Consider the following 25,824-nt stretch of genomic DNA (forward strand, 5'->3'; position numbering starts at 1 on the left):
GCCAGCAGCGTGGGAGGGCTCCCCTGTCTCCACAGCCTCTGCGGCGTGCGTTTCCCGTGGGCTTTTCCGCGGTGGCCCTTCTGACTGGTGTGAGGTGCTAGCTCCTTGTAGGTTTTTGATTTCCATTTTTTTGACCATAAGCAGTATTGAGCCTTTTTTCATGTGCCTGTTGGCCTATTTGTATGTCTTCCTTGGAAAATTGATCGTTTAGGTCTGTTGCTCATTTTTGGATCAGGTTGTTTGTTTTTTCCTTACAGAGTTGTATGAGAGGGTTATATAGTTGGGCAACGAAGGCCTTGTCAGTCTCGTGTTGTAGAGGTTTTTCTTCCCATTCCATGGGTTTTCGGTTTGTTTTGCTCATGATTTCCTTTGCTGTGCAAAAGCTTGTGCGTTTCATTCAGTCCCATTTGTTTATTTTTGCTTTCATTTTTATTGCTTTCATAGGGTGCCTCAGGAGAATATTGCTGAGACATATGTCCGAGAAAGTTTTGCCTGTGTTTTCTTCTAGGAGACTTATTGTGTTTTGTACAGTATTTGAGTCTGTAAGCCATGTTGAGTTTATTGTCGTGTACGGTGTGACGTAGTGTTGTAAGTTCTTTGATTGGGGTGCTGGCATCCAGTTTTCTCAATACCACGTGCTACAGGTGACTGCCTTTTCTCCAGGGTTTAGTCTTGCCTGCTTTGGGGAAGATTCATTGACCATTCAGTTTGTGAGTTTATTTCTGGGTTCCCTATCCTGTTCCATGGATCCATCTGGCTGGTTCGATGCCAGTAGCATGCTGTGTTGATGACTGTTGCTGTGTCACGTTGTGTGCAGTCTGGGAGAATTAGTTGTTGCTTGTGTATTGCTTTGGTACCTCTGGGCCTTTGGTGATTCCATATGCAGTCTAGGATTGTTGTAGTTGTGTAAAAAAACGTCCTTGGGCAATGTGATAGGGAATGCATTGCATGTGCAGAGTGCCTTGGGCAGTATGGCTATTGGAACGATGTGGATTCTCCCCATCCCGGATCATGGGATATCTGTGCATTTGTTTATGTCATTGTTCAGTTTCCTTCAGCAGTGTTTCGTTGTTCTCCGTGTGCAAGTCTTTCCGTTTGTGGGTGAGATTTATTTCTGAATATTTTACTGTTTTAGATACGAATTTAAAAGGGATGATTTCTTTAGTTTCCTTTTCCTGCTAATTCATTGTTAGTGTCAAGGCGTCTAGCTCAGTTTTGTATGTCCATCTTGTATCCTGCTCCCTTGCCGCATTCTTTTCTGAGGTCTAGTAGTGTTTGTGTGGAGCTTTGAGGGTTTTGCCTGTATAGATAGTGTCAGGTCATTGGCACGTAGTGACAGTGTCACCTTTTGTCGTCCTGTTCGGATCCCTTATTTGTCTGTCTCTGTTGCCTGATGGCTGTGGCTGGGACTTCCAAGCATGTTCCATCGAGGTGCCGGGAGTGGGCGTGCTTGTCTTGTTCTTCAGTCTACTGAGGAGGCTTTTGGTTTTTTACCGTCGAGTTCTGTGCTGGCTGTGGGTTTGTCAGAAATAAGTTGTATTCTGTGGACATATGTTCCCTCTATACCTATTTTGCTGAGCAGTTTTGTTGTACATGGGTGTGGAGTTGTATCCAACGGTGTTCCTGCACCTGTGGAGACGATTGTGTGGTTATTTTCCTTTCTTTTGCGGAGGTGGTGTATCACGTTGTGATGTGTTTTTGCTGAAGCGTTCTCGTGTCTGTGGGATGAACGCCAGTCAGTCGTGGTGTCTGATGTGTTTTATGTGCTGTTGAATTCTATTTGTGAATATTTTGTTGAGACTTGTTGCATCTATATTCATCAGTCATGCTGGTCTGTGCGTGTCTTCTTTGGTGGTGTGTGTGTCGGGTTATTGTGTCAGGGAGACGGTGGAGTCCTAGAATGTGTTTTGGAGTAGTCCCTCCTGTTTGAAGATTTTGGTGAGGGCCAGTGTGCGTGCTGCTTTGTATGTATGGTAGAATTCACCAGTGCAGCCACGCGGTCGTGGACTTTTGTTTGCCAGGAGGTTTTTTTTTGCTAAAGTTGTATTTGCTTTCTAGTGACTGGTTTGTTCTCGTGGCCTGTTTCTTTGTGACTCAGTCTTGATGGACTGTACATTTCCAGAAAACTTGTCCGTTCCTTTTAGTTTGTGCAGTTTGTTTCTAGAGGGTTGTTCCTTGTATTGTCTTATGACGTTTTGCATTTATGTGGTGTTGGTTGTCATTTGTACATTTTCCTTTCTTCCTTTGTCTGTTTGCGTTGAGTCTTGTCTCCTTGCTGAGCCTGGCCAGAGGTTTGTTGATGTTGTTTATTCTTTCAAGATACCAGGTCTCGGTGTTTTGGGGTTTTTGGATTGTATAGTTTATTTTATTTATGTCCTCCCTGATCTTTTCTATTTCTGTGGTTTGTATCTTTTAGTGATAGGCAATTTGTCCTGAATTGGGATAGCAGGGATAGTCAGAAGAGGGGAGGACCAATCATTGTTGATGATGTGTATCTTGACCTCCTGAGTATCTCCTTGATCCTTGTGCAGTGTTTGAAGAATTGTATCAAGGTGACTGGATATTGCCCTGCAGGTGTGCCTCTCGGCGGCGAAGCCACGAGTGTCAGGAACACGGACCATGGTGTCAGGCAGTATGGAATTCCCACGTAGATTATGGTGCTGGGAGTTTGGGTCAACACTGGGCTTGACAGCCATATTCTCATTTGTGACATGGAGTGGTGGAAAGGATTCCTTGAGATCATAGATTAAATTCCGTAGCCCTGGGGCTTGGGTGGTTGAGGTAAAAATCAGTCTAGTGGTATGCAGTTTGAGCCGTAGTATCATGGGGCTGTTTTGTGTCACCTGATGGAAAGCTTTGCCGTGTGAAAATGTTCATGTCACTGCTGTCAGTGCACATGTTCCTCGAAGACAAGGGGAGACAGTGTGAAGTTGTAGCTTAGTTGTAGCTAAAGGTGATGACTTTCTTATTCCTTCCTTGTTCTTCTAGGGACAAGTTTACTGCTGTCTTTGGTTAGTTAAGAGTCAAAGAATCCAGTGTTGGCTTTTCACTGAGGGCAGGGATGGGAGTGTATGGCTCTAAGTTAAGGTGAGTGATGAGGGTTTTCTTCCTTCCAGTATTGTAATGTGCATATGAGTCTAGACACAGTGGTTGTGTGGTGGTGTGATTTTTTTGCAAACGTTATGGTAGGAATTTAGAAACTGAGGTAGTGGTTTAATTGTAGACTACGAGATAGGTCCTAGTTTGGACAGCATTTCACAATGTTGTCGAACATACAGAGTGCTGCTCACTTTCGAGGTAACTGCTTTATCCATGGGACCTGCTGTGGTAACCCTCGTGAGGGCAGAAAGTTTCTTTTGCAGATCATGTGCAGAAGTGGGCCTGGGGACTCTGCCACGTCGTTGCTGTGTATCCCTGAGGTGTCAAACGTCCGCTTGCCAAGTAGGAGGCAGTGAGTTATTATTTGAGGGGAAGTCCTAGATGTCCCATGGACTCTTAGTTCTGCCTTGGCCCTGTAGTACGGGAGGTAGCGTCCTGGTGTAGAACCCTGATTTTGGTGTCAGGGAGAGCTGGGTTTGAGTCCCAGCGTTGTGAGCTACTGTGTCCCTGTGGGCAGGTCCACCTTTGTCAGTAAGTGTGTTTACTTGTGCAAAGTAGTGAAAGGAGTGTTCTCCTTGTAGGTACCGTGTGTAACAATGGAGCTTGCATGGTAGGTGCTAGTATTAGTGAGGTGACCCTCTTAGTCTGTGTAAAATGTCCCCAACATCACCCATGTCGGCTGCTTCCTATTCTTTTGCAGAATAGATGATGATCCAATGTGTGAGGAAGGTCAGTAAAGTCACTTCTCCTGGACACGATGCTGGTGGGGGAAGAGAGCCGCCCTAGGACATGGAGTGTGACGTGGCAGGAATTACTGATAGAAACATACATCCAAAGGTATCGTATGTAGACTGGATCAAGATGCCGTGGTGTCTGTGTAGTGTGGAATGGTCCTCAGCCCTGAATGTGTACGGACTTGTGCAGCCATCGGAATGGACTTGAAAAGTGTCCTTTGAAGTGACTTGGGCTGGAAAGAGCCAGCAAAGTGCCGTCTGCTAGGGCCTAGATGTGCAGACCGAAAGGTAGTAACAGTGCGACGAATGAAGAACTTTTCCTTTCTGATGTAGATGATGGCTGAGTATCTGTGATGGTTGGGTTGCTGCAGTTTCGTGGATTTGTTTTGTGCTGGTTTCTGTGACACAGAGTGATGTACGTCTGAAGAGGTACAGCATTCATCCCATCTGAGAGCCCGTGATGAGTGCCCACGTGTGTCATTGCAGTGTATTGTTTGTATGGCACTTACATAAGGTGCCTGTGCAGGTCGAACATCATGGAGTCTAGCTAATAAAAGTGAACGTGGCCTCGGCCAGGTATCGTGTCCAGTGCCATTTTTTTTACGGACGTTTCGAGGTGGCCTTGGATTCGAAAACGCAACAGTGGACAATGCGAGGTGGGAGAGCCGAGGGCTGTGGGGGGGTGGCCCGGGGACGCACAGAAACGAGTCAGTCAGACGGAGGGCCGGGTCACGTATACAATCCTTTATTAATGCGTGAATCCACGAGGACAGGCGGCAGGGGAAGGAAAGGGAGGAAGGGGCTTCCCGCCCCGTCCACATGAGGTGTCTGGGGAGAGGTCACGGGGAGACTACGACAGGTCGAGGCGTCCTAGATGGTCGCAGCTGGAAGTCCCCTCTTCCCCTCTTCCCCTCTTCCCCTCTTCCCCTCTTCCCCTCTTCCCCTCTTCCCCTCTTCCCCTCTTCCCCTCTTCCCCTCTTCCCCTCTTCCCCTCTTCCCCTCTTCCCCTCTTCCCCTCTTCCCCTCTTCCCCTCTTCCCCTCTTCCCCTCTTCCCCTCTTCCCCTCTTCCCCTCTTCCCTCTTCCCCTCTTCCCTCTTCCCCTCTTCCCCTCTTCCCCTCTTCCCCTCTTCCCCTCTTCCCCTCTTCCCCTCTTCCCCTCTTCCCCTCTTCCCTCTTCCCCTCTTCCCCTCTTCCCCTCTTCCCTCTTCCCCTCTTCCCCTCTTCCCCTCTCCCCTCTTCCCCTCTTCCCCTCTTCCCCTCTTCCCCTCTTCCCCCTCACTTCCCCTCTTCCCCTCTTCCCCTCTTCCCCTCTTCCCCTCTTCCCCCTCTTCCCCTCTTCCCCTCTTCCCCTCTTCCCCTCTTCCCCTCTTCCCCTCTTCCCCTCTTCCCCTCTTCCCCTCTTCCCCTCTCCCCTCTTCCCCTCTTCCCCTCTTCCCCTCTTCCCCTCTTCCCCTCTTCCCCTCTTCCCCTCTTCCCCTCTTCCCCTCTTCCCCTCTTCCCCTCTTCCCCTCTTCCCCTCTTCCCCTCTTCCCCTCTTCCCCTCTTCCCTCTTCCCCTCTTCCCCTCTTCCCCTCTTCCCCTCTTCCCCTCTTCCCCTCTTCCCCTCTTCCCCTCTTCCCCTCTTCCCCTCTTCCCCTCTTCCCCTCTTCCCCTCTTCCCCTCTTCCCCTCTTCCCCTCTTCCCCTCTTCCCCTCTTCCCCTCTTCCCCTCTTCCCCTCTTCCCCTCTTCCCCTCTTCCCCTCTTCCCCACTTCCCCTCTTCCCCTCTTCCCCTCTTCCCCTCTTCCCCTCTTCCCCTCTTCCCCTCTTCCCCTCTTCCCCTCTTCCCCTCTTCCCTCTTCCCCTCTTCCCCCTCTTCCCCTCTTCCCCTCTTCCCCTCTTCCCCTCTTCCCCTCTTCCCCTCTTCCCCTCTTCCCCTCTTCCCCTCTTCCCCTCTTCCCCTCTTCCCCTCTTCCCCTCTTCCCCTCTTCCCCTCTCCCCTCTTCCCCTCTTCCCTCTTCCTTCCCCTCTTCCCTCTTCCCCTCTTCCCCTCTTCCCCTCTTCCCCTCTTCCCCTCTTCCCCTCTTCCCCTCTTCCCCTCTTCCCCTCTTCCCCTCTTTCCCCTCTTCCCCTCTTCCCCTCTTCCCCTCTTCCCCTCTTCCCCTCTTCCCCTCTTCCCCTCTTCCCCTCTTCCCCTCTTCCCCTCTTCCCCTCTTCCCCTCTTCCCCTCTTCCCCTCTTCCCCTCTTCCCTCTTCCCCTCTTCCCCTCTTCCCCTCTTCCCCTCTCCCCTCTTCCCCTCTTCCCCTCTTCCCCTCTTCCCCTCTTCCCCTCTTCCCCTCTTCCCCTCTTCCCCTCTTCCCCTCTTCCCCTCTTCCCTCTTCCCCTCTTCCCCTCTTCCCCTCTTCCCCTCTTCCCCTCTTCCCCTCTTCCCCTCTTCCCCTCTTCCCCTCTTCCCCTCTTCCCCTCTTCCCCTCTTCCCCTCTTCCCCTCTTCCCTCTTCCCCTCTTCCCCTCTTCCCCTCTTCCCCTCTTCCCCTCTTCCCCTCTTCCCCTCTTCCCTCTTCCCCTCTTCCCCTCTTCCCCTCTTCCCCTCTTCCCCTCTTCCCCTCTTCCCCTCTTCCCCTCTTCCCCTCTTCCCCTCTTCCCCTCTTCCCCTCTTCCCCTCTTCCCCTCTTCCCCTCTTCCCCTCTTCCCCTCTTCCCCTCTTCCCCCTCTTCCCCTCTTCCCCTCTTCCCCTCTTCCCCTCTTCCCCTCTTCCCCTCTTCCCCTCTTCCCCTCTTCCCCTCTTCCCCTCTTCCCCTCTTCCCCTCTTCCCCTCTTCCCCTCTTCCCCTCTTCCCCTCTTCCCCTCTTCCCCTCTTCCCCTCTTCCCCTCTTCCCCTCTTCCCCTCTTCCCCTCTTCCCCTCTTCCCCTCTTCCCCTCTTCCCCTCTTCCCCTCTTCCCCTCTTCCCCTCTTCCCCTCTTCCCCTCTTCCCCTCTTCCCCTCTTCCCCTCTTCCCCTCTTCCCCTCTTCCCCTCTTCCCCTCTTCCCCTCTTCCCCTCTTCCCCTCTTCCCCTCTTCCCCTCTTCCCCTCTTCCCCTCTTCCCCTCTTCCCCTCTTCCCCTCTTCCCCTCTTCCCCTCTTCCCCTCTTCCCCTCTTCCCCTCTTCCCCTCTTCCCCTCTTCCCCTCTTCCCCTCTTCCCCTCTTCCCCTCTTCCCCTCTTCCCCTCTTCCCCTCTTCCCCTCTTCCCCTCTTCCCCTCTTCCCCTCTTCCCCTCTTCCCCTCTTCCCCTCTTCCCCTCTTCCCCTCTTCCCCTCTTCCCCTCTTCCCCTCTTCCCCTCTTCCCCTCTTCCCCTCTTCCCCTCTTCCCCTCTTCCCCTCTTCCCCTCTTCCCCTCTTCCCCTCTTCCCCTCTTCCCCTCTTCCCCTCTTCCCCTCTTCCCCTCTTCCCCTCTTCCCCTCTTCCCCTCTTCCCCTCTTCCCCTCTTCCCCTCTTCCCCTCTTCCCCTCTTCCCCTCTTCCCCTCTTCCCCTCTTCCCCTCTTCCCCTCTTCCCCTCTTCCCCTCTTCCCCTCTTCCCCTCTTCCCCTCTTCCCCTCTTCCCCTCTTCCCCTCTTCCCCTCTTCCCCTCTTCCCCTCTTCCCCTCTTCCCCTCTTCCCCTCTTCCCCTCTTCCCCTCTTCCCCTCTTCCCCTCTTCCCCTCTTCCCCTCTTCCCCTCTTCCCCTCTTCCCCTCTTCCCCTCTTCCCCTCTTCCCCTCTTCCCCTCTTCCCCTCTTCCCCTCTTCCCCTCTTCCCCTCTTCCCCTCTTCCCCTCTTCCCCTCTTCCCCTCTTCCCCTCTTCCCCTCTTCCCCTCTTCCCCTCTTCCCCTCTTCCCCTCTTCCCCTCTTCCCCTCTTCCCCTCTTCCCCTCTTCCCCTCTTCCCCTCTTCCCCTCTTCCCCTCTTCCCCTCTTCCCCTCTTCCCCTCTTCCCCTCTTCCCCTCTTCCCCTCTTCCCCTCTTCCCCTCTTCCCCTCTTCCCCTCTTCCCCTCTTCCCCTCTTCCCCTCTTCCCCTCTTCCCCTCTTCCCCTCTTCCCCTCTTCCCCTCTTCCCCTCTTCCCCTCTTCCCCTCTTCCCCTCTTCCCCTCTTCCCCTCTTCCCCTCTTCCCCTCTTCCCCTCTTCCCCTCTTCCCCTCTTCCCCTCTTCCCCTCTTCCCCTCTTCCCCTCTTCCCCTCTTCCCCTCTTCCCCTCTTCCCCTCTTCCCCTCTTCCCCCTCTTCCCCTCTTCCCCTCTTCCCCTCTTCCCCTCTTCCCCTCTTCCCCTCTTCCCCTCTTCCCCTCTTCCCCTCTTCCCCTCTTCCCCTCTTCCCCTCTTCCCCTCTTCCCCTCTTCCCCTCTTCCCCTCTTCCCCTCTTCCCCTCTTCCCCTCTTCCCCTCTTCCCCTCTTCCCCTCTTCCCCTCTTCCCCTCTTCCCCTCTTCCCCTCTTCCCCTCTTCCCCTCTTCCCCTCTTCCCCTCTTCCCCTCTTCCCCTCTTCCCCTCTTCCCCTCTTCCCCTCTTCCCCTCTTCCCCTCTTCCCCTCTTCCCCTCTTCCCCTCTTCCCCTCTTCCCCTCTTCCCCTCTTCCCCTCTTCCCCTCTTCCCCTCTTCCCCTCTTCCCCTCTTCCCCTCTTCCCCTCTTCCCCTCTTCCCCTCTTCCCCTCTTCCCCTCTTCCCCTCTTCCCCTCTTCCCCTCTTCCCCTCTTCCCCTCTTCCCCTCTTCCCCTCTTCCCCTCTTCCCCTCTTCCCCTCTTCCCCTCTTCCCCTCTTCCCCTCTTCCCCTCTTCCCCTCTTCCCCTCTTCCCCTCTTCCCCTCTTCCCCTCTTCCCCTCTTCCCCTCTTCCCCTCTTCCCCTCTTCCCCTCTTCCCCTCTTCCCCTCTTCCCCTCTTCCCCTCTTCCCCTCCCCAAATACACTCTGTGGCCTCATGTGACTACATCAAAACAAGGGCACAGAGGGCAGCTCAAGTGATAGAAGGTAGGCTCACCCTGCAAGAGGCCAGGGGTGCAAGCTCCAGCACCTACTCCCAGCTGACAACAGTCAACAAACCTGAAGACCTCCCCCCTCACAAAAACCCACACAAGCCAACAACACATGCTGTATTTGAAACTCAGGAAGTAAATACACAGGGACCAAGGCAACTCCTTGCACAGATCAGAAGAGTGGGTACATTGACTGGGACGCATTCAACTCTAAGAATGGAATAAGATGTTTAGAAATACGTGGTGGTGAGCAGCCGAGGTGGAAGTGTATGCTATGCAGATTATACTCCATCATCACCCTTTCAGATGCCAAAAGTGAAGTGACATGAAATAGCCTTCCCTACCTCTGCCGCTCTCTTAGGAACCTGGGACACCTGCTTTCCAGTGCATTGAGTCCAAACCTGCATTTTCCACAGGAGAAAACTAAGCCCAAAGACACTGAGTGACAGGCCACGGGTGTCCCACACTCCTAAGAAAACAGATGGCCGCCGTCACACATCCTTTCCTGACAAAGTGCCGGGCCACTTACAGCACGGCTTCTTTGAGGCCGCGCTCTGCTCTGATAGCACTGGGTGTGAATGATGCGTACGCAGGGAGGCTGGCTCAGCCTGTACCTCAACTGAAACCCCCCAGAAACGTCTCCCCACAGAGGCAGAGCGAACAGAACCCTCTTCCGTGGCCCTGCTCAGTAACACACATTATGTTACCTGAGTGCATGTTAACAGAAATACCGTGAAAGGCTTCCCCCAAAGGATCCTTCTGTTCGGGCTGAAAACTATCCCATAGCTTTCTGTCACACCGGTCAGGGACCCTTCGGCCACCACAGGGGCACATGCACACTCACACACTGCGGTCACCTGCTGTGTGCAGCTGAGCAGTTACATTTGCCCGAGAACACAGAGAAGTCCAGGTGACTGTATGTGTAAATGCCGCCTTTCCGGGCTACCGCTAGGGGACAAGAGAAAACTCCATGACTCAGGGTCATCAGGAGACCAGTCGAGTGCCTGACTTCAGCACCGTTTCAAATCTCTTTTCAGACTTGTTCTGAAGCAAAGGATGTTGACTTCTTCCTCAGGGGGCCGTTGCTCCATTTTGCAATGCAGTGTAGATTTCACAGGAGGTTTCCGATCTTTGTTGAATTTTCCTCTTTTTCCATCTTACGTTGCTTCAACTTGCTAGCAAGGGCTGATGAACCTCAGCACAGCGCACATAGCAAGCTGCAGAGGCCTGGCTGCAGAAAACCGTGTACCGTGCCCTGGGGGAGGCCTGGCCTCCCCCCACCCCATACCAGTAGCCTCAGCTCAGGGCTGCCGAACCACCGTGTCTCCAGCCGGGGCCAAGGGTCCGCGGGGCACCGGCACCGCGCCCCTCGTTCACAGCTCCTGCTCTTTGCCACTTGGACAATATCTGTGAGCCTCTTCCGTTGGCAGCTGGTACACTCTGATCTAGCTCGGCAGCTTTATTCCTACCACTTTTCACCCATGTTACTTAACAGTAGTTTCCTGAGGCGGAACTATCCTTTCCGCTTTTGTTCAACAAGAACTTCTCCCATTTCATTCAAAATTTATTAATTACGTTCACTTAAATGGAAGCCTACGCCAACCACACCATTTGGGGTTCCATTACTTTATCGTCTCTGTTCCTTCCTCTACCTTAGTACTGCGGCGTTGGGTCACTTACATAATGACTCGCACTTAGACACAGGGCAGTGGAGATGGATGGAGATAAAACACGTCAGCCGCCTGCTACATTGCCGTTGGGTTACGCGTTCTGCTATGCCTGAGTTATACTCTTTATTAGCCTCTGCAACAGCATTTCCCAAAACATGGTCGACAAAGCCCTGGGAATCCCCAACCCTTTGAAAACACTTTCCACGACAAGCCCTGGTCCTCATGCGCCTTTTGCACCCTGTTCACATTGGCACTGACGGTACCAAAGCCGTGAGGAGTCACACTGCTGGCGTCTGAGGGCACAGCAGTCACCGTGCCCCCTGCCACGCACTCACAGTGCAAGGAAAGCCAGCCAGCTCCTCCTAAGGACATCCTTGGCGGGGCAGTACGTTGCCTCCACTGAACCTCTCCCCTGCAGTATTTGTGTCACACGATGGGGAGACGCATAAAGCAGTTCCACAGCGGGTGCCGTACAGGACGGCAGTCTCAGAGAAAAGCAAGTGCTGAACCATTCAACTTCTGACGTGAACGCACCGCTGCTGCCATGGTACAGCGTGGATGAACTGTCCTTGTCGGGGCTGGGTATCGGGCAGATACTTTCTGACAAACAGCAGAAGGGGGCTGACCACTTCAAGGAACACAACTGACAGTATTTCTTGCCTATCAAAACACAGAGGTGTCAAAGTACATTTACCATTTTGAAAACCTTCAGTCACTGAGTTTGTACATCTCTTTTGTATGGTATCAAAAACAGTGTCTACATGTGTAACACCTGTGTCACTTGGGGAGCCAGATTTTTTCCAGTGACTCCTGCTCGGTACTGCAGAATCACACCTGCATCAAACATGCACATTCAAGGGGCAAGACAGACCGATGGCTTTTCACGTAACACTTACAAACAACCCATTCCTGCACTCACTCACCTTTATAAAACTGGATGGTCCGACTTTGGTGTACTATCAAAAAAAACCTCCTTACGATGACCAGAATTTACACTTCTCTTGGACCCTGAACCCTCCCTCACAGGGGAGGCTCTTGACAGCACTTTTGATTTCCTACGATCCTCCAGAAAGAGGAGGCACTTGGGGAGGGACAAAAAAGGAAGTTAAAGCCCGAGGGTGAAGGAGAGACGTTTTGCTGGAAGATCACCGCATGTGTGCCGGTATTTTATATACTCTACACAATTTCCTAACATACTACTACTAAGGAAACAGACTCGGACTCAGGAGTTGACTCTGTTGGCCACTATCACACAGTTACAGCAGTGGAGCTAACAGTGGAACCACATTTGTCTATATATGTGTGTGTGTGTGTGTCTGTGTGCGACTGTATATACACACACACACTGTATATAGCATATGTAGACAGAGCCAGATCTCTTCCCAGTAGTACTATGTATGAGCCAGAACCAGTTAACATGTGCTCTCCTGCCTATATCAAACTTGCAAAGTTCATGAATGCATTTCCACGCGCATTATGACTTCCATAGGTGATGGGACTTCTGGATCCTCAGTGCCTGGCGTTCAGCTGCCAGCAAGTACGTGCTGAGACACACGGAATCATTTACGTGCCCCCTTTCTCTGCTTTTCAGTCTGTGTCGCATTCCTCATCCATCCAGGATCCTCCTTCATCAGCTGCACTCCTTGCCACAGAATTCAATAGCAAAACCTCCTTCATACATTTTTCTTTCTCTCTCTAATATACACTCAGCAGCCTCAGGAGTCACTCGATACCCACCACTCTCTGCATTCTGCACCAATGCAGCATTCAAGGGCTCACCCACAACATGACATTGTTCCTGGGACTCTTCTCTTACGGCAGAGCACTCTGGACACAGTCCCTTGCAGACAAAACCTTAGTACCTTCAGAATGTCGCACACAGCTGTAAACACAAACGGAAGCAAAGAGCAGCACAGGTTAGCTTTTCCATGCAACACGTGTGCCACACGCACTCTTCCTCTGGCAAGCTTTCTCTTTCTTTCTGCCCTATATCCTTCTTAAAAGCTGTAATTCAGTACGGTTTTCCTTTTGAGTTCTAACCACTTCCTACTTCACTGAACCCTAGCCCCTCTGAGCAGTGCCATGGGGGTCGCACGGGCCACTCGATGCCATTTTGCATTCATCTTTTCCTTCCAGCGGTGTTCACTAGAGGCCCTCCTAGTGCCCTTATGACTGTGACAAAACCTGATTTTTTCCACTGCTGTCCGTGGTGCACTGGGCAGCTCCCCACGGACTCAGTTCTCATCGAAGGGAGCCTGGAACGACTGCCTGATGGAATGTCAAAAGCCTGCCCTACACTCCAGTTGCTTGCAAGTCGATCCACCAATCTGTCCATCGACTTTTAACTTTCCTTTTTGTCATCTCTAGCTCACAGATGAGTGACCTCAACACGTTTGCCAAAAGCTTTCATTGTAACCGACTTTGGGGAATACAGTCCTCACTTTGACACATACACTGCTACTTTCCATTTTCATAATACTTAAGCGTGCTTTTTCATCGCATCTCCACTTTTCCAGCAAGACAAAACAACAAACATTTATTGAATGCTTGCGAGATGCACAAACTATAGACTAGAATCCTGTACGTTCTCTTTTTTACACCACACACACACACACACACACACACACAGCCTTCGCAGCTTACTCGTGAAGAAACAGTCCCACGGTAGTCTAGACCTATCCAACGTCAGGTCACCCGACCTTTAAAACGCTACATGTGGGATCGGAAGCATGTCCGTTTGACCACAAACAAGCTCCCTTTCGGCCTCCTACAACCACGAGACCACACAGAGGTCTCCTTTGCACAGGGTTCTAGACAGAACACATACCGTTCTATTCACGAAAAAGCTTTAAAACTCTCAAGTCCCGTCAAAGGACTACTTACACATTCTTCACACGGGTGTTTCTGTCATGTATATACATACATCTATAATGGCTTGAGGAAACATGACAGAATTAACCTTACCAATCTTTCACTATTGCACTTATTTGACATACACTGAAAACACAGACAACTGGTTGGTCCCTAAAAATAGAAATCAGATGACACACACGGGCTGAGCAGGAAAAGGAGCATCTTCAGAACCGCAGCCAAGGAAGTTTCTGCTTCCCTCACATGGCTGCGTGCGCTCCCTCCGGGCCCTCCTCCTTGTCTGTAAAACTCTGGCCCAGAGCGGCTCCACTCCATTAAGCACAGGTTTCCATTCATCCAGGGTGCCTCGTACCAGGCCCACAGCACACTCCGTTCAGGTTATTCTCTTCCACTGTGGGCGGTCAGTAGGCACTCCGTCCACGCTCCCAGATGTACCAGGGAATCGATGCCTTGTGACACGGAAGCATCCTGAGATGCTCCTGGACGGTGTTTAGAGAACAACATGAAACCCTGTGGCCTCTTCCCAGAACCAGGGCAGGGGGAACGTTGGCCTGTTGGCTAAGCCTCTAGATAAACAGACGGTTGGCAACGTTCAGTACGCTTCCTTCAGGACAAACTTTAGATGGAGCTTTGAGTTTGAGCCTCACTACACTGACATTTATAACACACACGGTCATTCTACACAAATTGCTGTCATTTTACAATTAACTTTCAACTGTTATTCCTAACACAGAACAACAACAATGACAAAACATAGAACAATGTCGTTTCTAACCATGATACTAACCCAAACCATTTTAGTGACTTCGCTCTGAGTGACTTTCACCCCGTTGGACATCTACTCATGTTATTAGCTGCATTTATAAAAGATGACCTAGAGAAAGCTCACCAATGCTTCAAGTTCATTCCTCAATGCCATCTCTTCTAGAAACCCAGGCAGACCAAGAAGACCTCAGACAGAGGGGATGGGGTGTTTATGTGCTTGCTCACATGCAGGAGGAAAAGCATACTGTAGAGTTCCAGGATCAGCACACTGCTGCCGCCCCATTTTTGACAGACACATCACAAGAGAAGGAACGGGTCAGTCTCCAAAAACTACTTTTAGAGACTTCTGAGGTACGCAAGGTTAGAAACTCTCATCGCACAGTTTTACAAACTCCTCAGTCACACGGTACAGTTTTGTCTCTAACGTTATCATGTAAGACGAAAATTCCTTATCAGGATGCAATATTGGAAGCCGCTGTATCATCTGTTAGGAAGTGTTTTAGGGTGGATTTTTCCTCCAGCATTAAAAAGATTACTATGATGTTGACAAATATGTCTTCATAAGCCAATGTGACAACATGTTGAGCATTCATGCCTAATGTAGTGGAGCCGCTCCGGGCCAGAGTTTTATCAGACAAGGAGGAGGGCCTGGAGGGAGCACACGGAGCCACGTGTGACAAAATGCTGAGCATTCATGAGTTTAAGTAGACGTATATCCACGGCACACATGCTTTCAACGGTTCTCTGGGTTTGAAAATTTTCAAAACATACATTAGGAAAACAGTCATTATCTTTAAACACTACACCTACACTGATGGTGGCAAGAAGTCTGCAACATGAACATTCGACCTAAAGCAGGAAAAGCAAGTCCACCTTTTCCATGTTGGCCTCCAGGACACATCTTGAGTGGGGAGGGCAGAACAGTCCTCACTGGTGGGACCCAAGTCCTGGAAAAAAGTCCTCATTGTCAAACTAGAAGGTCACATGAGGTCAGGTTTCTGCGTCACTCTTTTGTAAGTCGTAAGAAGCCATCATTTCAGTGAGGATGCCATGAGGAACCAGACATTCAAACACACTCACACCTCACAGGGACTGCGCGTTCGCTGCCAGACCGCCTCGAGAAGGCACATATTGCGATACAGCAAGTCAGATGAGTTTGCTGCTTTCCCAGTACATGTAAAAATTGTTTACACTGTTAACTGTGCAGTAGCATCGTGTCTAAAAAACTATGCAAATACGTTTATTTAAGAACACTCTTTGCTAAAAAATACTAACCATCTGACAACACACGGTTACCACCAACTCTCAATCTGTAAGAACTGCAACCTCTGTGAAGTGTCACTAAGCAAAGTAATAAAACGAGGTATGCCTGTAACATGTTTCCACTTACTAGAGACACGGTTAGAAATGTCATGGGACTTGATTCCATTTAGAAACATGCCTGAGGAATCTCCATACTGTTTTCCATCATGGCCACACCAACCAACATTCCCACCAGCACCGTAGGACGGTTCCCTCTTCTCCGCACCCTCTCCGGCATTGACCATTTATGGACTTCTGAATGATGGCCATGCTGGCTGGCCTGACGTCAGATCTCATCATAGTTTTCATTTCCATTTCGCTCATCATTACCAAAACTGAGCATTTCTCTGTGTGCCTATTGCCCATTTCTGTGTCTTCATGGGAGAATGGCTTCTGCCCATTTTTGCTTTTTGGGTTCGTTTCTTTCTTTCTTTCTTATTAAGTTGTATGAGCTGCTTCTATATTCTGTAAACTAAGCCCTTGGCAGTCACACCTTTTGCAAGTATTTTCTACCAGTCCGTAGGCTGTCTTTGTTACACTGATGTTTTTTTGGTTTCGTGCAGCCATTATGGTCAAACAAGATAGACATTCCTCCAAAGACTGAAAAATAGACTTACCGTATGGTCCGGCAGTCCCACTCCTGGGCATATATCCAGAGGTTACTCTACTTTGAAAAGACACGTGCACCCCAGTGTCCATAGCAGTACTATTTCCAGTAGTCGACATGTGGAACCCACCCCAATGTCCATCCACAGATTACTGGATAAAAAAGCTGCAGTATATTTATACAACGGAATACGACTGAGCCACAAAGAATAATAAAATAATGCCATTTGCGGCAACATGGACGGACCTACAGATCATCCTACTAAGTGAAGTCAGCCCGAAAAAGAATAATACCGTGTGATATCACTTCTATGTGCCCTTTAAAAAGCAGACACATGAACTTACTGACCAAACAGAAGCAGACTCACTCACAGACATAGGAAACAATCTAATGCTCGCTAGGGGGTAAAAAGGGCAGGAAGGGATCAATGGGAAGTTTGAGCTCTGCAGCTACTAATATACATACAACACATCAACAAGTTGATACTGTACAGCACCGGGGACTCTCTAATACTTTATAGTAACCTCTAATGAGAAAGAATACAAACACAAATGTATGTATGTATGTATATGTATGACTGAAACGTTGGGCTGTACACCAGAAACTGGCAACATTGTCAACTGACTCTACTTCAATAAAAAATAAATTCAAGACAATTTAAGGCGGAGAGATACCTGTACAATATCTTAAATTTAGAAGAAATAAAGATGTCCTAAGCATTAAAAAGTGGAGGAAGCCTCTTTTGGGGGTGATGGATAGATGCTACACTTTCTTGAACGTGGTGGAACATCATGGTGGTAATGACACAACTGTCCACTTGACAGAACTCATCAACTGTACACTTACAACGTGAACGTTACTGTATGTAATACTTGCATAAAGGTGATTATAGATACTGACAAATCCTAGGCAACTAAAAATGATCATCTAAGGGAAGCACAATCTCACCATCCTTTTTAAGAATACTTACCAAGAAATTATCTTACTCTTAATTTAGTATAAAAGAAGACTACAACATCATTGGAACCTATTTACAGAGCCTGTTTTAATGCTGGCTAGTATCTGCAGCCACAGTACGGTGTGAACATGCTCTCGGTGGCGTGAGAGTCTAAGATAACTGCTTTCATGCTGCTTTGGCAGTCGTGATGGTTACCTTCTAACATGCCTCTCTTCCTTCTTTAGCCCTGGAATGAGACCAGACGTCAACTCTCCTCCATCCAGCTCTTCAGCGGCCACGGGACCACCTCCCAAACTCTGCCTGGTGTGCTCGGATGAAGCTTCGGGATGTCATTATGGGGTTCTGACTTGTGGAAGCTGTAAAGTATTCTTCAAAAGAGCAGTGGAAGGTAGTGTGTGTTTTGAAGAGTTTTGTTATCCCTCTATTGGGTTCCTGTTTCTCTGAGTGGATTTGGAAATGCATACTATATGCAAAGCCCATTAAGGCTAGAAATCAGTAAAACCAGGAAGAGGGCGCTGGCTCCTCAGTCCTCTCGTGGGAAAGAGAGACTTCAAACAGCAACGCAAAGCAGGAGGGAAGAGCTCAGTGGTGGAGCGCATGCCTGACAAGCACGCCGTCTTGGCTTCCATTTCCACTACCTCCATTAGAAACCAAAAAGAAAGTTAAAAATAAATAAACCTAATTACATTCCCCACCCCCTAAAAAAAAGGAAAAAAAACCTTAGTTCAAAAGCAACATAGGCCAACTAGAATAAAATAGAAGAGTCTGAACTCAAGGGAGGGACCACAGTCAGAGAACAAAAGAGAACCGTAAGACGGCGCCATCACGTACGGTGACCGCGCTAGGCTTCGGCAGTAACGGCGCTCGTCGTATTACTGTCGCGGACTTCCATCCATCCCTGTAGACTGGCTGCTTCTAAAGCCGCCAGCTGTCCCACTCTGGCAAAAATGAGTGACAGTGAAAACCGTGAGGGGGGGAAAGGATTTGTTTCCGTTTCTCCCTAGTGAGCCATGGCAGTGCGCTAAGGAACGCCTAAATGCGGTGGTGGTTATACGATATTAGACCTGCTCCCGGCCCCCTGGGACGTCAAGTCAACTTGGAGGGAAAAGATGAGTTAACAATCACAAGCTACCGAGATGATAGCACAGGGGGCAAGTGATCAACTGCCTGAGGAGGTCAGGGAAGACGGTATTTTAGAGAAAGGGGTTTCACCCGACGATTGTTCTCTTCATAGCAGCGTGACCCTTGTGACAGTTTTGTTCTGCTTACAAAGGCAACTGCCCAAAGAAGGAAACGTTCATTTCCTAACTTATTGGAAACCCACTAACATTTTCCAATACCAGCAATTTCTCTGGGAAACAAACTTGCACCATTTAGTTGTTTGCAAAGCTTCAGAGGCAGTGTGGCGGGAATGAATTACCTACAGCTCTGATTATATGAGTTTTAAAGACATACCATTATCTATTCATTCACAGGATGAGAAGGACTACTACCACCAGTATTACTATTAGCCTTGACTTGTGTGTGCATGTCCCTAACAGTTCCACGAGTCATTTCCCTTTGCTTGGATGGCTTCTAATACATTAACACAGCATAAAATTGCCCACGTTACCCACATACAGCACAGGGATGCAGGCTTCGACCGCTTTGCTACATCCTCCAGCTACTGAGTAGACTAGACGGTCCTTCAGTAGAGCGCACCGCGAGCTCATGCGGTGCCACTAACACAGGAGTGGTATTTACCACAGACCCCAGGGAGAAGGAAGGTTCCTGTCCTTCCTTTACTCAGCACTTCTGAACTAGTTACTTATTTCCAGGATATCAATTCAGTGGTAGCAGCATTGCACTCTTCCCGTATATAGTAAAGAATACTGACAGACTGAATCCTGAGAGAGACATTCAGAATCAGACAATGGAGCCTTAAAACACTTACAGGTATTTGAAAAATGTTTTCCATTGCTCTTCATCTTCACTAAAACTGTTCTTTAACACCGGGCTACAGATTCCACTTCCATGGCCTACAGGAACCCCGTGTGTGTCACTGGCCAAATACAATACAACTGGAGGAAGGAGGGCAATCATTGCTACGGGAGTGCAGCCATGCCCTGCCTAGAAGCATCCACATGTCATTTACCAAGAAAAAAAGGCTAAACATCCCTCCCAAGTGAGACATCGCTGTGGGCCGTAGGCCCTCTGGGCTAAATCCCCGTTTGACAATCAAATTCTTAAGACTTGTTTTGAGGTAAAAATGTCATCGACTATTAAATGATACACATTTTGAAACAGTGCGGCTAAATGTCTCAGTCAAGTACGCTGGCTACGTGACATGATTACTAAGAAAAGGCTAAAATGGGGACTGAGTTAATTAAATCCTTAATTTGGATTTAAATTGTCTTCACACTCCTTCCAGCTCTAAAGTTTGGTCATCCTTCGCTAGCCTAACTCATAGTGCTTTTTCCACTTTTCCTTCCAAGTCACGATGCATATGTTTTAAGCCCAGATACCTATTTTGCAGCAGTCTCCAGTCGTGACAAAGGTGCTCGTTGTGTGATTTTTACAATACTACGTGCATTCCATTTTTAACACCTGCTAGAATTTACAGGTTATCCACCACATCAGTACAGCATCTATTAAATACCCAAACATTTAAATATTTTTAGGAAATCTGCAGAAGTTTTACCAGTTATCCATACAACACAGATCAAGGATATGTTGAATTTTTATTCTTTATTCTGAGAGTTGCTTTCCTGCTCACAGGAAAGAACTGTGGGTAGCTCCACTTCTTTTGATCTAAACTAGTTCAGTCATCTTTCCCCCCCACCCGAGTCCCTTTCTCCTTTGTCCCCTTTGCCCGTAAGGGCGCGCCATCGTCGTCGGTGGGTCGCGACGGAGATGGGCGTCGGCTGCCCTCTATTTCCCCTGTACCGGGTACCATATATGTGTATCGTATCACGTCATGAACAGCTCTGTGAGCTCTTAGATGGTGTTACGATCCACATTTGCGTGTCCGGGAAACGGAACCTCACACAGCTTCAGTGGCAGACCTAGAACTCAAACATAGCTGTCTCCAAAGACGCACTTCACCACAGTGCTGCACTGCCCCCCAGGTGTGGCAGAAGTCTTGTCTCCTGGCAGTTTACAGTCTAGTTATATACTGAGATCAAAGACCTAACGAGGGAATTACTTAATAGCTAGCACTCATCGAGAGCTTACGACGTGCTCGGCGCTATTTTTTAAGAACCTTCGACGCGACGGCCTTTAACCCTGGCAAAAGCTCAGCAACATCGGTGCTCATGCTCCAGCTTTACAGAGGTGGGGGGGACGGGCTCAGCAAAGTTAGTCAGCACTGCTGAAACCACACGGCTAGGAAACAGAGCTGCCACTGAGATCAGGGGCTCCCTGGCAGCTCACCGTGTACACGTTCCCCTCGTCGACACTGTTTTTGAGAGCAGTCGAGGAAGAAGCCCAAGCTGACAGCCCCAGTTCCCATTTAAAACTTGCACACTTCACACAGGGTCTACAAACGGCACAGAGCCCTCGAACACGCCCTATGCCACGTTGCCCGTTTCCTGTAGCGCTTCCCTTATCTCGGTCGTGTCTGTGCATCAGTGTCCCATTACTTAACAGTCGCCTTGGACCGCTCTTTCAGTAACATCAGTTTACTTACAACAGCAACAACTTGACTGTCCCTACTGGATTAGTTATTTATTCATAGGGAACAAATTATCCCCCAATTAGTAGCTTTCAACAGTAGACTTACTGTATCATACAGCTTAGGACAGTCAAGACTTTAGGAGCAGCTCATTAGCCGGGTACTCCTGAGGACTCCCACAAAATGACATCAGGCTGTGGGTGGGGGCTGCTGACATGTGAAGGCTGGACGGGAGCTGGAGGACCCACTTCCCAAACCGTTCACGATGGTTTCGGCAGGAAGCTTCAGCTCCTCGCTCTGTGGGCCGCCTCTCTCAGCGTACCAGCCAGCATCCCTCTAAACACGGGATACGCAAGACAGGGTGACAGATATGGAAGCAGATCGTTTTTATAACTTCCTCTCAGATGTCATACACGGCCATTTCTGCCATACATTTTGGTCACACAGACCCATCCTGGTATACTATGGGAAGTGACTGCCTGAGAGTATGACTGTCAAAAGACACACCGCTGGGGGCCATCTGAGAGACCGGTAACCACACCCACCGAGAATAAAAATCAGAATCCATAGCCAAAATTAGATTTCTACCATAAAAAAAATAATGCACACAAAACAATGTTAAGCAATTCCAGCTGACCTGAAGGCTCTTCTCCTGACATCTCGTCTGCCTTCTTTACAAAAGGAATTTACCAAGTGGCAGAAGACAGCAATGGCAGTGTCTCGTCATCTCATCAAAAGCATTGACAGGGAGGGACTTTTAGTGGTACTTGTCCGTGCCCTATAAAATACTAACCACTAGCCAACGCGCCCCCTGTTATAGAGAAGACACCCAGAGACTTACCCAACTTCCCATAACCAGACAGAACTGATTTTAGTTTATGAAGGTACACGGCCCCCAGTCCTGTAGCTCAGATCCCTAACTGTGCTCAAGACACACCTGGGGGAAAAATCATTAGCATAACATGTACGTTCTCATCTTTTGCTTACATATCTATCAAGCATTGCAACTTCTCCTGTGGAGAGTAGTGAGTCATTTCTTCAGTTGTCCTTTCTCGTCGCTGCAGGACAACAATTCAGGGACGTTCCTCTGGTAGAATTGCTTTGTAACTGCTCCAGCGATGATGGCATCTGTTGTTCCTATTTAAACTTTATAGAGGACAGAATTATGGGGTTAATGCTGCCAATCCATATCCAAGTCGAGAGGCTAGGAAACGTACACGTAATACAGAGAGGAATTGAAACAGCTGGTACCGACATTTGGCATTGGAGCACGACTCTGGAACACAGCGGAATTGTAGGCCAGCAGTCAACTCTGCGGCCTGCCCTCACAAAGAACTGAACCTGATACTGTTAACCAGCTCCCCAAAACGAGCACTTACGAGCAGCACTGTGACTTACCATACTAGGAACAAGAAAAATACAGTATGTTTTCATCCAAGTCAAGGGTAGGGTTGTCCTATGCCTCAAGGGTCTTTTCCCAAAAGTCTGATCTACGTATATTCCGTTGAACAAATTCATAGTTATGATCTTGTTCTCTCTACCTGGAGTATGATCTGTTTGAGAAGAGTGACGCCCCGAAGTCTTCTGAAGACCGTCCCCTCTGGTACCGTGGGCGTGAACTCCTCATTATCTACTCTAGCTGCGGGACGTGCCAGCCTCTTGGAGGCGGCGCCTTCCGTGTCTGCCAGGCTAGCGGATCCTCCGATCGTTCTCTTCAACAAAAGAAAACTACAAAGATGGATTTGGGAGGTGGGGTCCAGGAGTGGGAGGGAGGGGATTGGAACACTTTCCTTCTTTTCCTTTTAAACTTTCCTTCACATTTTTTGCCAGGTGACAACTGCACCTTAACCTCTTAACACATCACTGAATACTGTGTGCCAAAAGATTTTAAGCAGTAGCGACCCTTCATATTTACATTTTACTGTCTGAAATAATGATCCAATATCCCTAAGATACAGTTGTTCAGTTTGCCAAGTCTGATGCACCCGGCAGCCTTAACGTTCAAGATTCAGTGCTCACCTATCATTTCATTCAGTATTTGGAGGGCAGAACACACTTTGTGGGCATATGGTGACATCATGTTGAACTAAAGTCATTTTCCCTTTAGGAGTCTCCTAATATTTTTAAACCAGTTTCCTCTGTCAGTCCGCCTTCACATTAGGTCTGAAGTCATAATAAAATAGTCATTACACAGATACTCTAACTTTCGTTAAAAAGAAGAAACTGTTGAAAGCACCATTGAAAGAACCATTTACCCACAAAGAGGATCCGTGCGGTGGGTAGTGACTGGACAGGGGCAGGAAGAGGGTTTGTGGGGTACTGTTGTTGATCCGAGAGCTGATAAATGTGCAAGCGTCCCGTCTGTCACAATTTGGCAGGCGGTACGCTAACGATTTCTGCCCATTTCTATATGTATACTGCAGACGAGTTTTTTAGTAAACTCTGTCGAACAGAATAAGAAAGACTTCTTAGGTTGACCCCTCCACTTTGTAACGGATGTAAAGGTACACTGTCTCTTCCTTCATCAGTGCCTTTCACCCTTGTCTATGTTCCACCCAGAACAAAAATACAAAGCCTGCCCATGAAAATATTCTTTTAGACCTCTTACATTTTAACAGTGTCTTCCTTTCCCATTTAGGACAGCACAATTACCTTTGTGCTGGAAGAAATGATTGTATCATCGATAAAATTCGAAGGAAAAACTGCCCCGCCTGCCGCTATAGAAAATGTCTTCAAGCTGGAATGAACCTGGAAGGTAATCTTAAGTATCCAAAAGGAATTCTCTCTGCATCCGATAAAAATGCATCGTTTTCCTTTTTAAAATCTAAAAGATGAAGTATTGACGAGTAGAAATTTTTAAATCAGTCTTTCATGATCTGCTCAAATGTACTCACCCCCTCTTACTACACACAGTGAATTCAGTATAGCCACACCATAGACTAAGAAAGAAAATTACGTCACCATGAACTTTAGAGTATTTTAAGCAGCATTACTTTTATCTTACTCCTTTTCTCAACGTCAGAACTATTTCCTAGGGTTACAAATGCTGCTCAGATGTTTTTCCATGTCCACTTTTCTGTTATTACCTTTCACTTGACATAGGTGTATGTATGTGCTGTGTGTATGTGATTTCTTACAGATCGGTCGCGGGGAGGGACTCCTCAAGGACACATTGGATACTTTTGTTTTTTGAGTAAAGAAGGAATCTGAAACGACTTCTAAGTTTATTTCACATTCTTATTCATATAGCACATCATATAGTTCACATTCACCTCGTCATTTCAAATCTTTTCTCTGGAATAAAAAAAGTGTGGAATTTTGCTTTAGTTGAAATTCTGTCAAAGTGGGGGTGCCTTATAACCCGTGTGCATTTTGATTCAGCAGATACTCACCAACAAGGTGGACACTAGACATGAAATGACAAACAGTGTCTGTATTTAAAATCAATAAGATAGCACCTGTATCCAAGGAGCTGACCATCTAGTTGGGCTGCAGTCAATCACAAAACAGCACGTACAGCACACTACAGAAGGAATAGAGCAACAACGAGGCGAGGGTCACCGCATTCTGTCCCGAAGGGCGGGGAAGATTCCTGCAAGAAGCAACATTGCATTTTAAATTTAGAAAAGCCGAGTGGGAGTTAGGTGGAAAATCAAGGCAGAGACATGATCAGATTGGTGCTTTCGAAAGACTCATCTTGCATATGCCGATATTACAGGGAGAATAGAAACCGTGTTGTTCTTTCGATAGGAGAGACTAACTGTTGGTGCTATTTAGCACGCGTGTATGTTTTTAACTATTAAGTAGATTCACGGGTGTGAATACAGTCTTAACTCCCCAAGCCACACACACAACATGATCTTCTCACTTCATCCTATTACTTGGATAGCAAAAGAGACAAATGAAATTAGTCTTTTCTTTACCATGTTTACAGACAGTCATGGCACCATCACCTAACCCAGTTTCTTCTAAGAATGCCTAGGTTGCTTGAACTTGACTGCAACAGCGCCAGCCTGTATCCCTACTACAGTGCGGCTGCTTACCCAGTGACATTTTTAGACGCTACCGGTCAACTACCCGTCAAGCTTCACGTTCATCTTTGGAGCTTTAAACATGTAATGCTCTTTTGCGCTGTTCCTCGTCTATCCAAAGTATGAGGGAATTTTTTTATTCAACAGAAATAAGATGCATCAACGATGAAGCACTGATTCTGATGGCCTAACTTTCTCCCATTTCTCTTCCCTCTTACAATTCAGTAACAGTTGTAGTGCCCTTGGCCTTCACCTCACTCGAAGACCAAGGCAGTGAATGGCATCTGTTTTCTCTGTATGATCGAGTGTATCATCACTGCCATTTCTAATCAGATCTTCGCTTGAAAAGTCACCTTTTTTGAATGAATAAAATTTAAACGTACCACTTAAACTGAGATGCAGTGTGTCAAAACACTACTAAAAATAACCACACTGCATGCTTTTCTAAGGTCTCCTGTAAAATATCAGACATTGGGCAAACGAGCCTTTGTCAAGAGCTACAACATGCTAGTCTTTGTTATACCTTCTATTCAAAGAGGTTATTTGGGACCCTCAAATAAAAAACACTCTCCAGTAGGGCCAAGGTTAACCTTATGTCCACTTACACTACACAGTTTGTCATTATAATCATGTATTAGATATTAGGTAGCACCTATCATGCCGTTCATAATGTCATTCTACTTGTAGAAAAATTTAAAGAAAGCCGTCTTTTAAAAAAAATCTAAGTTAATAGACTTTTTATATATGTGTTTCCAGTGTGGAAGCCTCATTTTTTAAAAAAGTTATTCCAGTAATATATAAAACCTTTCTTTGAAGTCTATGTGTGTCCCAGAAATACTTGATGGGCCATAATACTTAAGTATGAAACACATGGCTCATCTATATTCTTCTTCTTATTTTAAAAAAAAACATTTTAAAATGTTCTTATTCGCTCAAGTCTTTGCCTAAGCGAAGCAGCTTCATGACATCCCCAGAGTAATTTTGCAGAAGCCATCAACTCTCTCAGAGCAGTTCTCTCCACAAATCTAATTTAGCACTGCAAGTGGTGCATTTTGATACTGTTGCTCCATACCAAGTCATTCTCAAGATTGATTTCAAGGCAGTCTTCTTCACTGCTCAGAATGCCTGCCATTTGCATACACTGACTTTCTTCATGGAGATCCTAAATGTTTTATTCTTC

At 48.1% G+C, this 25,824-nt stretch overlaps 1 protein-coding gene and 1 long non-coding RNA gene across 12 annotated transcripts in view; one reads left to right on the forward strand and one right to left on the reverse strand.

Moving 5' to 3' along the window:
• The window catches only part of NR3C1 (nuclear receptor subfamily 3 group C member 1), a 107,655-nt gene that overhangs the window by 62,864 nt on the left and 18,967 nt on the right, over positions 1 to 25,824 (forward strand). For 6 of the 9 annotated variants that reach the window (XM_072955758.1, XM_072955741.1, XM_072955750.1 and 3 more), the window contains exons 3-4: positions 17,186 to 17,352; positions 23,252 to 23,368. In XM_072955758.1, coding sequence (XP_072811859.1) covers positions 17,186 to 17,352; positions 23,252 to 23,368 — 284 coding nt within the window. The remainder of the gene's footprint in view (positions 1 to 17,185; positions 17,353 to 23,251; positions 23,369 to 25,824) is intronic. The other 3 variants (XM_072955768.1, XM_072955772.1, XM_072955764.1) reach the window with 1 other exon arrangement.
• LOC140691756 (uncharacterized) overlaps positions 23,821 to 25,824 on the reverse strand; it is a 36,146-nt gene continuing 34,142 nt past the window's right edge. For all 3 annotated transcript variants that reach the window (XR_012067431.1, XR_012067430.1, XR_012067428.1), the window contains one exon: positions 23,821 to 24,205. This is a non-coding gene — a long non-coding RNA (uncharacterized lncRNA). The remainder of the gene's footprint in view (positions 24,206 to 25,824) is intronic.

Source organism: Vicugna pacos, chromosome 3 (assembly GCF_048564905.1).
Source record: "Vicugna pacos chromosome 3, VicPac4, whole genome shotgun sequence".
NCBI lineage: Eukaryota > Metazoa > Chordata > Mammalia > Artiodactyla > Camelidae > Vicugna > Vicugna pacos.